Source organism: Podarcis liolepis (assembly GCF_965112155.1).
Source record: "Podarcis liolepis genome assembly, chromosome: 5".
Classification (NCBI taxonomy): domain Eukaryota; kingdom Metazoa; phylum Chordata; class Lepidosauria; order Squamata; family Lacertidae; genus Podarcis; species Podarcis liolepis.
In genome coordinates, this window is record NC_139556.1 from 15,459,523 (window position 1) to 15,477,173 (window position 17,651).

The following is a 17,651-nucleotide window of genomic DNA, read 5'->3' on the forward strand; positions in this document are numbered from 1 at the left end:
GGCTTCCATCACGGTGTCCTGTTGCACCAGAAGTGGTTTAGTCATGCTGGCCACATGAACCGGGAAGCTGTCTGTGGACGAACGCGGCTCCCTCCATGGGGTCACGAAGAGTCGGACACAAGTAAATGACTAAACAACAACAACATCGGGTATTTATTCAGCCAGGACTGTGGTAAGAAACTTGTTCCTTTCAAACATTCAGACGGGGGGTGTGGGTGTGTGGAGGAGGGGAGGAAAAGAAAGCCACCCACATTGTGTACATATTGTTCACTGAAAAATCCTTTACTCCTTTTGAGTTACATTAGAACTTTTAACCAGAAGCGCCATATTATTATTTTTTTTACAAGAATACAAGAAGTCACAAATGACAATACGGCAGGTGACGGCACCGCATAGCAATAGCCATAGAATTGTAGATTTGCAGAGATGTGAGAGACCACAATGGACATCTGGTCCAATCCTAGCCCAGAGTGACAATCATTACGCACCACACAAGAGGGTGGGAAGACATGACAGGTTATCGTGCCTATTCTAGTCATCAAGCATCAGTAGCAGGGCTGAGATGTGTGTCTCGGTTCACAGGCATGATGGAAGGTGGGTCTAGCACATGGCTGAGCGCTTGCAGGGTCTGAGCAGAGAACAAATCTATACAATGCAAGGAAGTATTTTACGTTTGGTGCTTGCCTTCACAAGCAGAACACTGCCAGCAGGAGATCCAGGCACGTGGACTCTGGATTAGGGGCCACACAGAGGCAGAGGAGGAGTTGGGCAGACTTGGCAGGTGATAGCAATAAGTCCAGCCCTGGGTGCAATGGTTCAAGGCTCTGCTTATGGCTTTGGGCTCTACCGAGAGAGAGGTACAAAATGATACGTGGAATTTTAGGTTATAATATCTGCAACCTCTATTTAAAGCAGGGGTCAGCAAACTTTTTCCGCAGGGGGCCTGTCCGCTGTCCCTCAGATCTTGTGGTGCCCCCGAACTATATATACACCGTATTTTTTGCTCTATAAGACGCACCAAACCACAAGACAGTTTTTGGAGGATGAAAACAAGAAGCCAGAACAGCAAGAGGGATGGTTGCTCAGTGAAAGCAGCAATCCCTCTTGCTGTTCTGGCTTCTGGGATAGCTGCGCAGCCTGCATTTGCTCCATAAGACGCACGCACATTTCCCCTTACTTTTTAGGAGGGAAAAAGTGAGTCTTATAGAGCAAAAAATACGGTATATATATATTTGGGGGGGTGGGAATGAACGAATTCCTATGCCCCACAAATAACCCAGAGGTGCATTTTAAATAAAAGCACACCTTCTACTCATGTAAAAACACCAGGCAGGCCCCACAGATAACCCAGAGATGCATTTTAAATAAAAGGACACATTCTACTCATGTAAAAACACGCTGATTCCTGGACCATTTGCGGGCTGGATTTAGAAGGCGATTGGGCTGGATCTGGCCCCCGGGCCTTAGTTTGCCTACCCATGATTTAAAGGAACAGTCAGGGAAAACATGTGTACAATAGACAAAGAAGCCATTTGTAGCTTCCATCTGAGGCAGCGGATTTGCACCAGACCAGCTACGGGCCCTTCCAGATTGATGCTGTTTCTGGATAGCAATCAGTCACATGCTGGAAAATTTAGGCGGCACAATTAAATGCACTGGGAAGTGTGGGATAGTAATGGCCTGACGCACGGTTTTGTAACTTCCTCGCAAACAAATCAGAATAAACGCTCCATAAATGGCTAACCTTGCCTAAGCTCCCCACAAACTTTGTGCAAACGGATTAGGAGGAAGGCTCAACACACTGGCAGTCTGGAACCAGTCCATATGCAATAAATAGACAGGTATCTATTTAGCCATGTATCCAGGTGCATAGCTGTCAACTTTTCCCTTTTTTAAAGGGAAATTCCCTTATTCTGAATAGGATTCCTCGCAAGAAAAGGGAAAAGTTGACAGCTATGTGCAGGTGGTGGGAATTTGCTGCCTCAGATGGAAACGTTATGTTCTTCCTTGTCTATTGTAATTGTCCTATTAGTTTTATTTTAAGTACATGTTGCACATATTATTATTACAGTGGTGCCTCACAAGACGAAATTAATTCATTCCGCGAGTTTTGTCGTCTTGCGATTTTTTTCGTCTTGCGAAGCACGGTGTCGGGAAAGTTTTGGAAAAGCTTCAAAAATCACCAAAGTCTTTAAAAACCTCAAAAAAGGCTACCACACCGCGTTCTATGAGTTGCTCCTCAAAGTCAAGTCGCAACTGTATTAACGGTGTTAAGAAAAAGGAAACAAACTTGCAAGACGTTTCCGTCTTGCGAAGCAAGCCCATAGGGAAAATCGTCTTGCGAAGCAGCTCAAAAAACAAAAAACCCTTTCGTCTAGCGAGTTTTTTGTCTTGCGAGGCATTCGTCTTGCGAGGTACCACTGTAGTTTTTACAGCACTCGGAATACATACCATTCAATTATATTTATTATAATATATAGTGTGGGCATGATTTTCCTGCACTGAATTGAAATCCATGTCGAAAAATATTTTTGTGCAAAGCGACAACAACTTTCAGACTTCCTCAGGGCTTTCAATCTATCTGAGCAGGACTAGGGTCCATTTGAAACATACAGAAGCTAGTGGCAAAATTTGAATCCAGATCTGAAATCTGCCCCCCGATTCCAGTGCCCAGAGGAAATAGTGATCCTCCATTGCAGTTCACCGCATGTAGCCAAACATGGTTGTGTTGTGAAGACAGCGTTCTTTCTCTTCCAGGGGTGAAATGAGAAGAGACTTTAATTGCCATAGCTGTCAACTTACAGATTTGAAAATAAGGGACCAGCAGCCAAAATAAGGGATTTTCCGAACACAGGTATGTTCAACTTCTGAGCCCCTCCGAGCCAAAGGCAGAAAACCCAGCCAGCTGCCAAACGAAGCCACAAGCGGTGGTTCCCACAGCGCAGCAACCTGGCAAAGGGGATGCAGCAAGGAAAACCACCGTCACCTCTCCGCTGGGAAGCGCTGAGCAAAGGTGAGTCCCCAGGCAACGCGGCCAATTTGATCGGCACAAGGCATGCAAGCTCCACCCCCAGTCATTCTTAGACTCCTTATTGGGTGAGCAACGCAGCCAAGCAACACAGTTGGAGCCTCCCTCCTCCCTGGCCGGCAGGGAGGGAGGGAGAGGAGCTGCTTCCTTTGAAACCCAGGAAATTTAAGGGACATCATCAATAAGGGGCAGCAGCGGGACACAGCGCTGAGATAAGGGACTTTCCCACCAAATAAGGGACAGTTGACAGCTATGTTAATTGCACTTTTGAATCCTATGCCACAAAAAAGTAGCTACGGATTTCCCCAATAAAGGAAGGGTTATTCTGTGCCCCTGTGCCATCTATCCACTGTAAATCACCCTCCTTGCCAGCTCCGATTTGCTGCAATTTTTAACGACTGAAAATTGCATACTTTTTTAAGAAATCCAGCGGGGCAGGGGCAGTTTTCAGTAGGAAAAGGAGAAGAGGTTAAACTCTCTCTCACCCCACTGCTCTGATCTGGACTGAGGCCCTTGAGGTTCCATTTTGGAAAGAGCGAGACATGGAGAGTCCTAACCACGGAATTAAAAGCACAATTAAAACCACACAGAGGTGTTTGTTTGTTTTTTAGCCCTGACTAGTCTAAAAGTAGTAAAGTAGCGGAAATTGTGGTGGTGTTTTATTAGCGAAGTGGGGTTGTTCAGAAACGAGTTAGAAGCTTTTATTGGATTGTCGTGGGGTGCTCTTGGGGGTCTGAGAGCCGGGGAGCTCTGTCTTGGGGTAGAAAGCGCTGCTGCCACTCAGGGGGGTTAAGCGGACATCGTTCTCCTGCCTCTCCGATCCACCTTCTTCCTTGATGACCCACTCGGCGTTCTGAGGAACCAGACTTCCTTGGCTGAACTGTTCTTCCTGCGAGCAAGAAAAAGGGTGAAATAGACTCAGAGTCGAGAGTGGACTTCATGCTCTTTATTCAGCTCATAGTGGTGAGGAGGAATGAACGTTTCTCCAAAGTATCTGCTTTATATACATTATTCACACAATGGGCTGCACGTGACTGGCTAATTCCGGAATTCTCCTGTAGGCCAATCAGGTTGTGGATTCATTTCCATCTGGAGCTGGATTGGGTGGCTCCTGAAGGCCAATCATACTGCTGCATTGTTCTAGGACCAATCAGACTGCTGCATTTTGGATTCTATTGTTCTGGGACCAATCAGACTGCTGCATTCTGAATCCTATTGTTCTAGGACCAATCAGACTGCTGCATTCTGAATCCTATTGTTCTAGGACCAATCAGACTGCTGCATTTTGGATCCTATTGTTTTACGACCAATCAGGCTGCTGCATTCTGAATCCTATTGTTCTAGGACCAATCAGACTGCTGCATTTTGGACCCTATTGTTCTAGGACCAATCAGGCTGCTGCTTTCTGAATCCTATTGTTCTAGGACCAATCAGACTGCTGCATTTTGGATCCTATTCAACTCAGTACATAACAAAGGGAAAGGCAGCTGCTCATTCAGAGTCTTACGGACGGAAGCGGGGAAGGACTTGCTGCAACACTAGGATTACAAGTAGCACTCTCCACCCTCCATGGGTTCCTGAAGCTGGTATTCAGAAGCATCACTGCCTCTTGTGGCAGGGAGTTCCAAAGTTTGACTATGCAGATTGTCAAGTGTTACTGAGGTGGAGAGGAGACGCCAATAGGAATCTTTTCACTTTAAACCACCAGTCCACAGAGAAATGTAAAGGTGGGTTCAGATGACGCAAGAAACCACAAACCAGCAGGGGAGGGGTGCTCTGGAAACACACACACACACACACCACACACACTCTCTCTTTCAGTTTTACAATTTAAAATACTAATTTAAACATCCTTGAGATATCAGTGACTTCCCTTCTTCTCCTTCCATGGTTCATTCTTCATATCACAAATCCCTGCATATTTTACAAAAACTAAACCTTTCAGTGTTCCATCCATCAAAACTTATTTACACTGCTGAATTCATCTTAATGCTGCCAATGTTTTCAAATGTACACAATTCCCCCCAGGTACTCAAAAAACGTTTTCCGCTCTTCTCTAAAGGTATGTTCTGCTTGTTCTCTTATTCTATATGTTAAGTCTGCGAGCTGCACGTATCCTTTCAGCTTATGTTGCCATTCTTCTTCAGTTGGGCTCTTGCTCGTTTTCCATTTTGGGGCTAACAAAACACGGGCCGCAGTAGTGGCATACATAAATAACCTTTTTTGGCACCTGGGAATTTCAGTCTTAATTATCCCCAACAAAAAGAACCCTGGTTTTTTTTTGAAAGGTGCTTTTAAAAATCCCCCCCCCCCCAATTCATTATGGATGGATTATTTCCCAATACTCTTTTACCCTTTTACAAGTCCACCACATGTGAAATAACATTCCCTCAACCTCACTGAATTTCCAGCACTCATCTGATTCAGTCATATACATCTTAGCAAGCCTAGGTAAAGGTAAAGAGACCCCTGACCATTAGGTCCAGTTGTGGCTGATTCTGGGGTTGCGGTGCTCATCTCGCTTTATTGGCCGAGGGAGTTGGCATGCAGCTTCTGGGTCATGTGGCCAGCATGACTAAGCTGCTTCTGGCAAACCAGAGCAGTGCACGGAAACGCCATTTACCTTCCCGCCGGAGTGGTACCTATTTATCTACTTGCACTTTGACGTGCTTTTGAACTGCTAGGTTGGCAGGAGCAGGGACCGAGCAACGGGAGCTCACCCCATCATGGGGATTTGAACCACCAACCTTCTGATCAGCAAGTCCTAGGCTCTGTGGTTTAACCCACAGTGCCACCCGCGTTCCTTAGCAAGCCTACTCGGAGTTAAATGCCATCTGTAAATCAATTTCAAGACACTTCTGAGCAGTGTGGGCCAGCACAATTGTTGATTCGCATTGAACTACAGCAGGCTTCCTCAACCTCGACCCTCCAGATGTTTTGGGCCTACAACTCCCATGATCCCTAGCTAGCAGGACCAGTGGTCAGGGATGATGGGAATTGTAGTCTCAAAACATCTGGAGGGCCGAGGTTGAGGAAGCCTGGCCTACATTTTGTTTTAAACTTGCGTTTCATGCGACTGGCGAACCAGGTCAAAGCCTTGGCCCCATTCTATTGCGTAGAGTGGATACCGTACTTTTCTGTGTATAACACGACCCCGTGTATAAGACACCCCCTTTTTGGGGGGACTAAAAATTCAGAAAAGGGGGGGATTGCCCAGAGTTGTTGAGATTTTTTGGGGGGGAGGATTGCCCAGTGTGGATTCTGCACCCGGAGTAGATAGGATGTTGCAATTGGAACCTGCAGATACCTACTTTGCTAATGTTGTTGAGAAGTTTGCTTGCTGAGTCCTTGTTCTTGAATTTGCTTCTCTCCAGTCCCTCCAGCTTAACCACCAAGGCTTCCGTCTTGGATATGACACCACCGATGGAATGCTCCAGCTGCAGAACCCGTCTCAGGAGTCTGCGGAAGAAAGTGAGGATTGTTCCTGTGCTGACCTCTTTGTGCATCAGTCAGCAAAGGAGAGATTATTCCCATTCTCCACTTCTAGTTTTGAGCCCAACTCTTCCAAATTCGTTTGATATCAGAAGGGGAATATTAGACCCTCTGAGTGTCCCTATTTTCCAGGGACAGTCCTGGATTTACAGAAGCCACCCCGGTTTCTGATTTCATCCCCAAATGCCCTGCTTTTCTCCTATTTTCATTGGAGAAATGTTAGATGGTATGGAGTTAGGCGACCCGTGAGCCAAATAGTAAGTAGCCATACAACTAGTGGTTTTTTTCTGGGGGGACGCAGGGGTATGCATACCCCTAAACATTTTGTGAATCTAACGGGAGAAGAAGCTAAAAATGTCACAGTGTGATGCGGCAGCTAAAAAAGCCAATGCAATTCTGGGCTGCATCAATAGGAGTATAGCATCTAGATCAAGGGAAGTAATAGTGCCACTGTATTCTGCTCTGGTCAGACCTCACCTGGAGTACTGTGTCCAGTTCTGGGCACCACAGTTCAAGAAGGACACTGACAAACTGGAACGTGTCCAGAGGAAGGCAACCCTAAATGGTCAAAGGCCTGGAAAGGATGCCTTATGAGGAACGGCTAAGGGAGCTGGGCATGTTTAGCCTGGAGAAGAGGAGGTTAAGGGGTGATATGATAGCCATGTTCAAATATATAAAAGGATGTCACATAGAGGAGGGAGAAAGGTTTTTTTCTGCTGCTCCAGAGAAGCGGACACGGAGCAATGGATCCAAACTACAAGAAAGAAGATTCCACCTAAACATTAGGAAGAACTTCCTGACAGTAAGAGCTGTTCGACAGTGGAATTTGCTGCCAAGGAGTGTGGTGGAGTCTCCTTCTTTGGAGGTCTTTAAGCAGAGGCTTGACAACCATATGTCAGGAGTCCTCTGATGGTGTTTCCTGATTGGCAGGGGGTTGGACTCGATGGCCCTTGTGGTCTCTTCCAACTCTATGATTCTATGATTCTATAATTCTAAAGGTTTTTTTCTATCATGGTGAATCATCAGTTCCGTTGCTACCCCCAACGGCGGTCTCATTTCCTGTCGCAGTGTTTTTTCCTGAGTCTCAGACAGAAGCGAGTGTTTAACGTGTGAAGTAAGGTAAAGTAAAGGGACCCCTGACCATTAGGTCCAGTCGTGGCCGACTCTGGGGTTGCGGCGCTCATCTCGCTTTATTGGCTGAGGGAGCCGGCGTTTGTCCACAAACAGCTCCCGGGTCATGTGGCCAGCATGACTAAGCCGCTTCTGGTGAACCAGAGCAGCGCACGGAAACGCCCTTTACCTTCCCGCCGGAGCAGCACCTATTTATCTAATTGCACTTTGACGTGCTTTCGAACTGATAGGTTGGCAGGAGCAGGGACCGAGTAACGGGAGCTCACCCCGTCGTGGGGATTTGAACCGCCGGACTTCTGATCGGCAAGTCCTAGGCTCTGTGGTTTAACCCACAGCACCACCTGCGCCCCAACCGAATATTAAAACAATACAATACAGTTGAAATCTAGCACCGTGATTGGTTAGTTTCATTGTTACCCCCTCCAATGGCTGCCTCATTTCCTTTCCTGGTGTTTCCTGAATCTCAGAAAGAAGCGAGCGTTTAATGTGTAAAGCAGTGTGGAATGTGGATGTGTGGTGCCAAAGCTGAGACTCCAATACTTTGGCCACCTCATGAGAAGAAAAGACTCCCTGGAAAAGACCCTGATGTTGGGAAAGATGGGGGGCACAAGGAGAAGGGGACAACAGAGGACGAGATGGTTGGACAGTGTTCTCGAAGCTACCAGCATGAGTTTGACTAAACTGCGGGAGGCAGTGGAAGACAGGGGTGCCTGGTGCGCTCTGGTCCAGGGGGTCACGAAGAGTCGGACACGACTAAATGACTAAACAACAACAACAACAACATTTTCATCAGAGAAAAGTTGGAAGTTATGGAGTATAGGCGCCATACCTATGTTTTGCATAACATATAATTTAGTGATCTCTTTTTGGGTGTGTATATTCTGATGGGTGTATTTGACAGGTATTAATAAAATTAAATAATAATACAGACGTTTGGAACTCCTCCTCAGACACCAGGCTAGATTTGTTTCCTTGATTGTTCTTTGTATCCGCAATGGCATATGGGCCGTCCAAACTGTTGTCCCTGAAGGATTTCCCCAAATTCTCAATTTCTGCATTCAAAGCAACCTAGGAAAGAAGAAGTAGCCAGTCATTTTTATCGTGTTCAGGTTTGACCATCATGCTTTTAAAACTCAGGACCACAAAGGCACTCCTGTGACACAGAGTGAGACTGCATCCTTACTCTCTTCTCCTCCAAGTCATTCCGCATTCTCTTCTGCTCCTCCTCATCCAGAATCTGGTTCCCATCTTTATCGAACTTTGCAAAGGCTGCTGTGATCTCGTGCTCAGCATGGCCAAGCCTAAGGAAGGAAGGACAGCAGGAGAGAGATTGGAGCTGAAATACAGGGCCTGGACACATAACGTTCTTGTTATAGACGAAAATTTGGCAAAACACTTTGGCCGCCCCTTCAGCATATGCTGTGAGTGTGGGATGTGATACATGGGGAGCAGTCAAGTACAAGATTCCTTCTTTTCCTAGAGAAGACATCCGGGGGAATTGTGATGGCCTGGGATTCGGACTCGGAGGCTGAACCTGAGGAATCCCAGCCTGCACAGGAGTCCCCGCCTCCAGAACCACCTGAGCTGGGGCTGGGGCTTGAGCCTGAAGGGTCCTCACCTGTGCTGGATCCTCAGGTGCAGGCACCAGCTGAGTCTGCTCTGGCTCCTGAGGTGATGGAGGACCCATTGTCTGCAGGTGCTCCACTCTCAGCCCCGTCAGGGGAAGCTGAGGTTGCCTCTGGGTCCGGTAACCCTCCAGCCTCTCCTGAGCTGCAGAGGCTCAGGGCAGAGAGGCGGAGGGAACTAAGTTCCCGCAGGAGGAGTGCTCACCTCCAGACCAGGAGAGGCCAGTCACCTGTGGACTGGGGCCGCCCTATGCCTCGTGGCAGATAAAAGCCAGCCAGCCCCAGTCCCAAGTTGTGGGAGCAATGTTGTTGGTAGCCAGTTCCTGCCTGCACCCTGTCCTGCCGAATCTCCTGACCTTGCCCAAATCCCTGCTTTGGACCCAGCTTCAACTTTGACGGACGGCCTCAATACTGCACCCTTGACCTCGGACTGAACTCGGATCACACCTCAAGGAAACCCACGGGACCAGCACAGGAATGTTTGGTTCAGCCAGTAGAAAACTTCCTGTTTCCTCCTGGCTTGGAGCATCCTTCCTCTTGCATGTGACTAGAGGTGGGCGTGACCTTACCTGGCCAGGTAACAAAAAGGGCAAGGCACGCAACACACTTTCTTCCTTTCGACTCTTCTCCATCTTCCTTCCATTGTGTGAACTGCAGGACTGCTAACCTGTAGACACTGGGATTATTCCCCCATATGGGATCGATCCAAATGTATATACTTTGTAACTAAGTCTGCCTTCAGGGATCCAACTGTGAACTGATGATGTGAGTAAACGTATGTACTTTAAACAAGATTGTGGCGTGTTCATTCTTTTAAGAGGGATAATAAGGGGACTTAAAGGTAAAGGTAAAAGGACCCCTGACCATTAGGTCCGGTCGTAGCCGACTCTGGGGTTGCGGCACTCATCTTGCTTTATTGGCTGAGGGAGCCGGCGTACAGCTTCTGGGTCATGTGGCCAGCATGACTAAACTGCTTCTGGGGAACCAGAGCAGCACACGGAAATGCCATTTACCTTCCCACCGGAGTGGTACCTATTTATCTACTTGCACTTTGACATGCTTTCAAACTGTTAGGTTGGCAGGAGCAGGGACCGAGCAATGGGAGCTAACCCCATTGCGGGGATTTGAACTGCCGATCTTCTGATCAACAAGTCCTAGGCTCTGTGGTCTAGCCCACAGCACCACCCGTGTCCCAATAAGGGGACTTACTAGGAACCTTATTGTGAGAGGCTTAAACAAGCCTGCAAGCAGCTATCTGCTGTGTGTTTAAAAGGGGGATGTAAAACTCTGCTAAGTTCTAGAACTTGCTAGCGCAAGTTAAGAAGGTTATTAATAAACAAAACAGTGGTACCTTGGGTTAAGTACTTAATTCATTCCAGAGGTCCGTTCTTAACCTGAAACTGTTCTTAACCTGAAGCACCACTTTAGCTAATGGGGCCTCCCGCTGCCACCGCACCGCCGGAGCATGATTTCTGTTCTCATCCTGAAGCAAAGTTCTTAACCCAACGTACTATTTCTGGGTTAGCAGCGTCTGTAACCTGAAGCGTCTGTAACCTGAGGTACCACTGTATATCCTCTCCTGCCTCCCTGAACATTCCCACAGTGAGACTAAGATATGTGAGGAAGTCTAGCATCAAACATTGTTTGTTGGCCGATGCCAGTCTGCAATATGAGGGACTTCCGAGAAGGTTCTCTGCAAGCTCTGAAGCCACTTACTCTCTCAAGCTGTTCTTAAAGTCTTCAAATTCCAGCTCCTTGGTCCCTTTCTGCAAAGCTTTCTGCACGTCAGAGATCCGGTCTTTTTTCAGCTTCAGCTTCATTAGGGTCCTATTATAGCCCTGGAGTTAAAAGGTGCATAGAAAAATTCAGCCTTGCCACCTCACCCTGCTGCAGGCAGAGAGAAGAGGTATGGCAGCAACACGAAAAGTCTGGAATATGGTCACAATGAAATCAGAATTCACAAGACATCAAAGTGAGTTCACATGCCCCCCCCACACCTTCCAGTTCTCTCTGCAGTGTGTCTGAAGAGCTTAATAATAATAATAATAATAATAATAATAATAATAATAATAATAATTTTGATTATTCATACCCCACCCATCTGGGCATCTAACAGCATACAGTGGTACCTCAGGTTAAGTACTTAATTCGTTCTGGAGGTCCGCTCTTAACCTGAAACTGTTCTTAACCTGAAGCACCACTTTAGCTAATGGGGCGTCCTGCCGCCGCCGCGACACTGGAGCACGATTTCTGTTCTCAACCTGAAGCAAAGTTCTTAACCTAAGATAATATTTCTGGGTTAGCGGAGTCTGTAACCTGAAGCGTATGTAACCCGAGGTACCACTGTATCTAAAAACATAATAAAACCATCAAGCATTAAAAACCTCCTGATACAAGGCGGCCTTTAGATGTCTTCTAAAAGTTATGTAATTCTTTATCTCCTTGACATCTGATGGGAGGGCGTTCCACAGGGCAGGCACTACTACTGACAAGGGCCTCTGCCTGGTTTCCCGTAACTTTGCTTCTTGCAGTGAGGAAACCACCAGAAGGCCCTTGAAGTTAGACCTTAGGCTGATTGATGGGGGTGGAGACACTCCTTCAGGTATACTGGGCCGAGGCCATTTAGGGCTTTAAAGGTCAGCACCAACTCTGTGAATTTTGCTCGGAAATTTAATGGGAGCCAGTGAAGATCTTTTAGGATCAGTGTTATATGGTCCTGCTAGCCACTCCCAGTCACCAGTCTAGCTGCCGCATTCTGGATTAGTTGTATTTTCTGAGTCCCCTTCAAAGGTAATGTTAAGTTGTGGGTGAACATATCAGACGACACAGCGATTCTTCAGACAGCTCTTGTTTATTCACAGGCCAGAACAGAACTGAACTGAAGGGTTCAGCCAGCCTGCTTATATAGAGCTCCACTACAACGCAACAGGAGCCACTTTCTGTAACTATCCAATCACTGAACGTCACTTTCGATCCCTTATTTGCATATGTGGACCTGAGTGAAAACTATCTACAGTATTCCCCTGCTGGCCCAGGGTGAGAACTTCAGTACGTAACAGGTAGCCCCATGTAGAGCGTATTGCAGTAGTCCAAGGGGGAGATAAGCTGTTCCTCCTTCTTCCCTCTTCCTGGCACCCAGCGTGATGCATAACAGTGGGGCAGAAGGACCTAAAGTTTTGTGGACCTTGAGGAAATTATGCATCCCAAGGGTTGCTGGGGTTCTGCATTCCAGGGTGCTGCTATGTAGCATCTGAAGCTGCAGAAATCGGGAGGAGGAAGAGACTGCCCTTCTTTTCCCTCCTTACGGCTTCTGAAATAGAGCCTTTGTTGTCTCAGGATGTGGGGGTTCGAAAGGAAAGGGGTGTGTGTGTCAGTGGCGTAGCGTGGGTTGTCAGCACTCAGGGCAAGGCAAGTAATTTGTGCCCCCTAACCCGTGGATTTGCGCCCCCTAACCCTAACCCCCAGATGTTGCGCCCGGTGCAGCCGGGCCCCCCTGCGCCCCCCATGCTACGCCACTGGTGTGTGTTTCTGTAGCAGGTCACCTGATTTTGAAGCTGGTGTGGGGGATCTTTACTAGAGTTGACCTTAATCCTCTATCAGGATTTATCCCCCCCCCCCCACCATTCATTGACAGGATTCCAACAAACACCCCAAATTCCCCTCTCCCCATCACCTATCGTTTCCCAGAAAAGCATTATAATGGCGAGCGTTTTCTCAATGTGCAAACCCTCCGAAACATAATCCACATGTCACAGGAGAGGAAATGTGGATTTCAGTTAATGTAGGAACCTGTTTCAAGATGTCTGTGAGCTGCAGTTCATTCTTCTGGTTTGAAAGCTCCTCTTTGACTTCAGAATACGTGTCGTTGATAATAGCCAGGAACATGTTCTGTGGGAAGAGAAACAGAAGGGTCGGTTCCTCCATGTGGACTAGACACATAAAGCCCCCGCTTTGCTCCATGGAGCAAATGAAAGTAAATTATACCTCCCAACTTTAACACTTCAAGAATATATATATGCTCAACTGCTGTCATAAATAATGTAGTCTTTCCCACTCCACCTATTTAGTGGCAGTGCCCAAAAGAAGGAAATGTCCCACAAGCCACCTAGTTGAGTGCTGGGGGGGGGGGACACAGTCATTGTATTATAGCCCCCAAAATCCCTGACCATTGCATACCCTCCAACATTTCTCGCATGAAAATAGGGACGCCCCCTTCCATAATGATAATTTTACTATTTATACCCCATCTAGGGACGTGGGTGCTGTGGTCTAAACCACTGAGAATAGGGCTTGCCGATTGGAAGGTCGGCAGTTCGAATCCCAGCGACAGGGTGAGCTCCCGTTGCTCGGTCCCTGCTCCTGCCAACCTAGCAGTTCAAAAGCACACCAGTGCAAGTAGATAAATAGGTACCGCTGTGGTGGGAAGGTAAACGGCGTTTCCGTGCGCTGCTCTGGTTCGCCCGAAGCGGCTTAGTCATGCTGGCCACATGTCCCGGAAGCTGTACGCCGGCTCCCTCGGCCAATAAAGCGAGACGAGCGCCACAACCCCAGAGTCATCCGCAACTGGACCTAATGGTCAGGGGCCACTTTACCTTTACCTTTACCCCACACACCCTACTGAGTTGCCCCAGCCACTCTGGGCTGTTTCTAGCACATATAAAAACATAATAAAACATTGAAAAAACTTCCCTATATAGGATTGCTACCAGATGGCTTGGGGGGGGGTGTCAAATAACTCCATACCCTCCCCAACATTTCTCCAGTGAAAATAGGGACAGCCTACCAAACCCTCCAACATTTCTCCAATGAAAATAGGGACGTCCTAAGGAAAAGCAGGACATTCCGGGATCAAATGAGAAACTGGGACGGCTTCTCTAAATCAGGGACGTCCCTGGAAAATAGTGACACCTGGAGGGTTTGCCATTGGCCATGCTGGTTCGGGCTGATTAGAGCTGGAGCCCAAAAACCTTTGGAGGGCTACAGGTTCCCCCACCTCTGACCTAGACAAACTGAGAAGAAAAGAAGATGAAGGCGCAAAACTCTTCTTCACGACACCACTTATAAGCACTCTTGCTTGAGACTTGCTCGATGTAAAGAACTGCTGCTTGCTCCAGGTAGCACTGCTTTGAGCAATCCCGAATAAAATATACAAGCACTTTTGTTTTGTTAAGTCTGCCACCGCTGCTTCACACTCCCTGTATCATAGGGGCCAATACCCTGGGGCCCTGGGTGCCCGAGCACCCATAAAATTCCCCATGAAGGGGCTGGGCGCCCACAAATTTCGGTGCCAGAGAAGAAGAAGAAGAAGAAGAAGAAGAAGAAGAAGAAGAAGAAGAAGAAGAAGAGTTTGGATTTGATATCCCACTTTCTCACTACCTGAAGGAGTCTCAAAGCGGCTAACATTCTCCTTTCCCTTCCTCCCCCACAACAAACACTCTGTGAGGTGAGTGGGGCTGAGAGACTTCAGAGAAGTGTGACTAGCCCAAGGTCACCCAGCAGCTGCATGTGGAGGAGCGGGGAAGCGAACCCGGTTCACCAGATTACGAGTCTACTGCTCTTAACCACTACACCACACTGGCATGGCACCCACAGCCCCGGGCTTCCCATGGTCACGAGGCCAAGCTGGGACTCCTGCCATCTTGTTTGCAATATTTTGTTGGTGTAAAGCAGAGATACTTCCCAAATCTAGAACAAAGCCCTACATTGAACTGTTGTGACAATAATCTGTTTGTTTGTTTGTTTGCTTGCTTGCTTGCTTGCCTGATGGTGTATAACTTGAGAACAGCATCTAATATATTCCAAAACGCAGGAGGTCTTGGAGTGGTTTCCAGCCGGCTTTTTCGCAGCTTCATCTCTTTGCAAGATACCAATGCATTTGCTCCTATCTGCTTGGCTCAGAGCTCACATCACTTCATACCCTCCAACATTTTTCCAAAGAGAAAAGGGATGTCTTAAGGGAAAGTGGGGCATTCCGGGATCAAATCAGAAACAGGGACAGCTTCTGTAAATCCAGGACTGTCCCTGGAAAATAGGGAGACTTGAGAAACAGCAGTAATCTCTGTAAAAGGTAAAGGGACCCCTGACCATTAGGTCCTGTCGTGGCCAACTCTGGGGTTGCGACGCTCATCTCGCTTTATTGGCCGAGGGAGCCGGCGTACAGCTTCCAGATCATGTGGCCAGCATGACTAAGCTGCTTCTGGCAAACCAGAGAAGCGCACGGAAACGCCATTTACCTTCCCACCGGAGCGGTACCTATTTATCTACTTGCACTTTGACGTGCTTTTGAACTGCTAGGTTGGCAGGAGCAATAGAAAGCAATAACGCACAACTTACCAACAGCACAAAGAAGACAAAGAAGACGTAGGTGACAAAATATATCGGCCCCAAGACCCGGTTAGCGTTGTCAATGGCGTTGTAGTCAAAGTCGCCGAGGATTATTCGAAACTGGGTGAAGCTGGAAGGTAGGAAGAGGGTGAGGGTCAGCAATGTATGGCAGAATGCTTCGCTGGGTGCAGAAAATAAGTTCAAGTGGTAAATATGTCACAGTTCATCCCTAGACCTTGAATGGAGGAGCTCAGGGCTTCGGCAGTCTAGAAGTAGAGCTTTGTAGTGTTGTGCTGGGCTTGTAGGATCCCTACTTCCCATGACAGAACCTTCTGTGCACAAAACATATAACTGAAGTTGTAAGGTTAGTGCCTCAGTGGGGAACCTCTTCGTCCCACCAGGCCTCCCCATTTGGTCCATGAAGTAGTTTGGACCAAACAAGAACCACCTGTCCATTTCCTGAAATCACTGGGCATCAGGTGCAGGACAGGTCAACCTGTCGGGCCAAATTCAAGCAGAAAGTGGGGGGCTGCTTGCATCCGTAATAGCTTATGATATCCTTAATGAGAGAGATTAGGGTCAGAAGGTGTCAGGGACTGGGAAGAGGGGGAATGGTGGAGACCACCTTCCCATCCTGACCCTTCCAGGAAGGAGGAAGAGGAAGACAGTATAGATTCACAACAGTGAGTTGAGGGAGGTAGCAGCTCAGAGGCAGACGAGCGGGGAAGCTGAGAAATCATGGGAGAGCTGGAACAACACCCAGCTGACGTGTTGTCATTAGAAAGCATTCCATCTCCCAGAACCCGGTGAGCCTTAAAAGTAGAAGAGTAAAGAGCTCAAAGACAGAGGGCACATAGCAGCACCCGTAGATGAGGTGATGATGATATTGATGAATGAGGAGGTGGGAGAGATAGGGGTGGGGATTCATTTGGGACAATGCCCTTATCCAAGAAGCTGGACTCTATAGTCTCTCTCTGTAAAGACTGAAACAAAAAAAGGATGGTAGGAAACTTTCCCTTGTCTTTATACTTTCTTGGGCAACCATCCGGGAGCCACTGGCAGCATCCTGACAGATGGCTATCCTGTGAATTTAAAATATACCCCCCCCCCGATATAAAGCACAGTGGTGCCCCGCAAGACGAATGCCTCGCAAGACAGAAAACTCGCTAGACGAAAGAGTTTTCCGTTTTGGAGGTGCTTTGGCAAACAAATCTCCTATGGGCTAGCTTCGCAAGACGACAATGTCTTGCGAGTTCCTGCGGTTTTTCCCCTCCCCCTTTTTCTAAGCCGCTAAGCCGCTTATCAGCTGATCCGATAAGCCGCTAAAAGCCACTAATAGCGCTAATAGCGCTAATCCGCTAATCCGTCAATGGGCTTGCTTCGCAAGACGAAAAAACCGCTAGAGAATCACAGAACGGATTCTTTTCGTCTTGCGAGGCACCACTGTACTTAGATTTGCATGTGACAGCTTTGTATGGTTATTCCTTCAAATACTGAACTCTGTGGCTTGGTGAAATGGGTCCATCCTGCAGAGTTGTTCTAGGGCTGGGCGATATCTGGTTTCCAACATTGTGGTATATCACCAGTTAAGCATCACAATATACTGATATATATATATATAAATATATGGAGCTATTGTAGAGGCACTGGCTGGCTTCATGGTTTTCCCCACACCGTGATTTTTTATTGGCACCTGCTCTTGGGATTTGCTGCCCCTGCATGAGGCAGGGGAGAGCTGAGGCAACAGAGTTTACCTGTTTCGCGATATATTGCTAGGCGGTGCTTTTTCCCCTAAAAAATGTTTAGGAGTACTCTCATTTTGGCTCCTCCCCCTGCCCCTCCCTCCCCCCAATCCCTGGATGAGGGACTCAAGGTGGCAAAGGTGGCGCTGAGAGGACGGGAAGGGCGACGATGGGGTTGGCTTGAGCGAGAAGGAGGGGGAGCAGCACCGTCGCCTCCACTGCGGCCGCCCCGGACTCCCCTCCCTGAGCACCAGAGGGGAGAATGATGGAGCTCCAGTCCATGCTGCTACTGCGGAGACAGCTGGAATG

General features: G+C 47.8%; 1 protein-coding gene across 1 annotated transcript in view; it reads right to left on the bottom strand.

The window, feature by feature from the left end:
* Window positions 1-263: 263 nt before the first annotated feature.
* PKD2L1 (polycystin 2 like 1, transient receptor potential cation channel) overlaps window positions 264-17,651 on the bottom strand; it is a 53,360-nt gene continuing 35,972 nt past the window's right edge. Inside the window, exons 9-16 of the mRNA XM_083502515.1 lie at window positions 15,610-15,730; window positions 13,066-13,164; window positions 10,993-11,114; window positions 8,835-8,952; window positions 8,583-8,719; window positions 6,340-6,487; window positions 2,803-3,917; window positions 264-1,887 (exon numbers count right to left, since the gene is read on the bottom strand). Coding sequence (XP_083358641.1) covers window positions 3,720-3,917; window positions 6,340-6,487; window positions 8,583-8,719; window positions 8,835-8,952; window positions 10,993-11,114; window positions 13,066-13,164; window positions 15,610-15,730 — 943 coding nt within the window. The 3' untranslated portion in view covers window positions 264-1,887; window positions 2,803-3,719. The remainder of the gene's footprint in view (window positions 1,888-2,802; window positions 3,918-6,339; window positions 6,488-8,582; window positions 8,720-8,834; window positions 8,953-10,992; window positions 11,115-13,065; window positions 13,165-15,609; window positions 15,731-17,651) is intronic.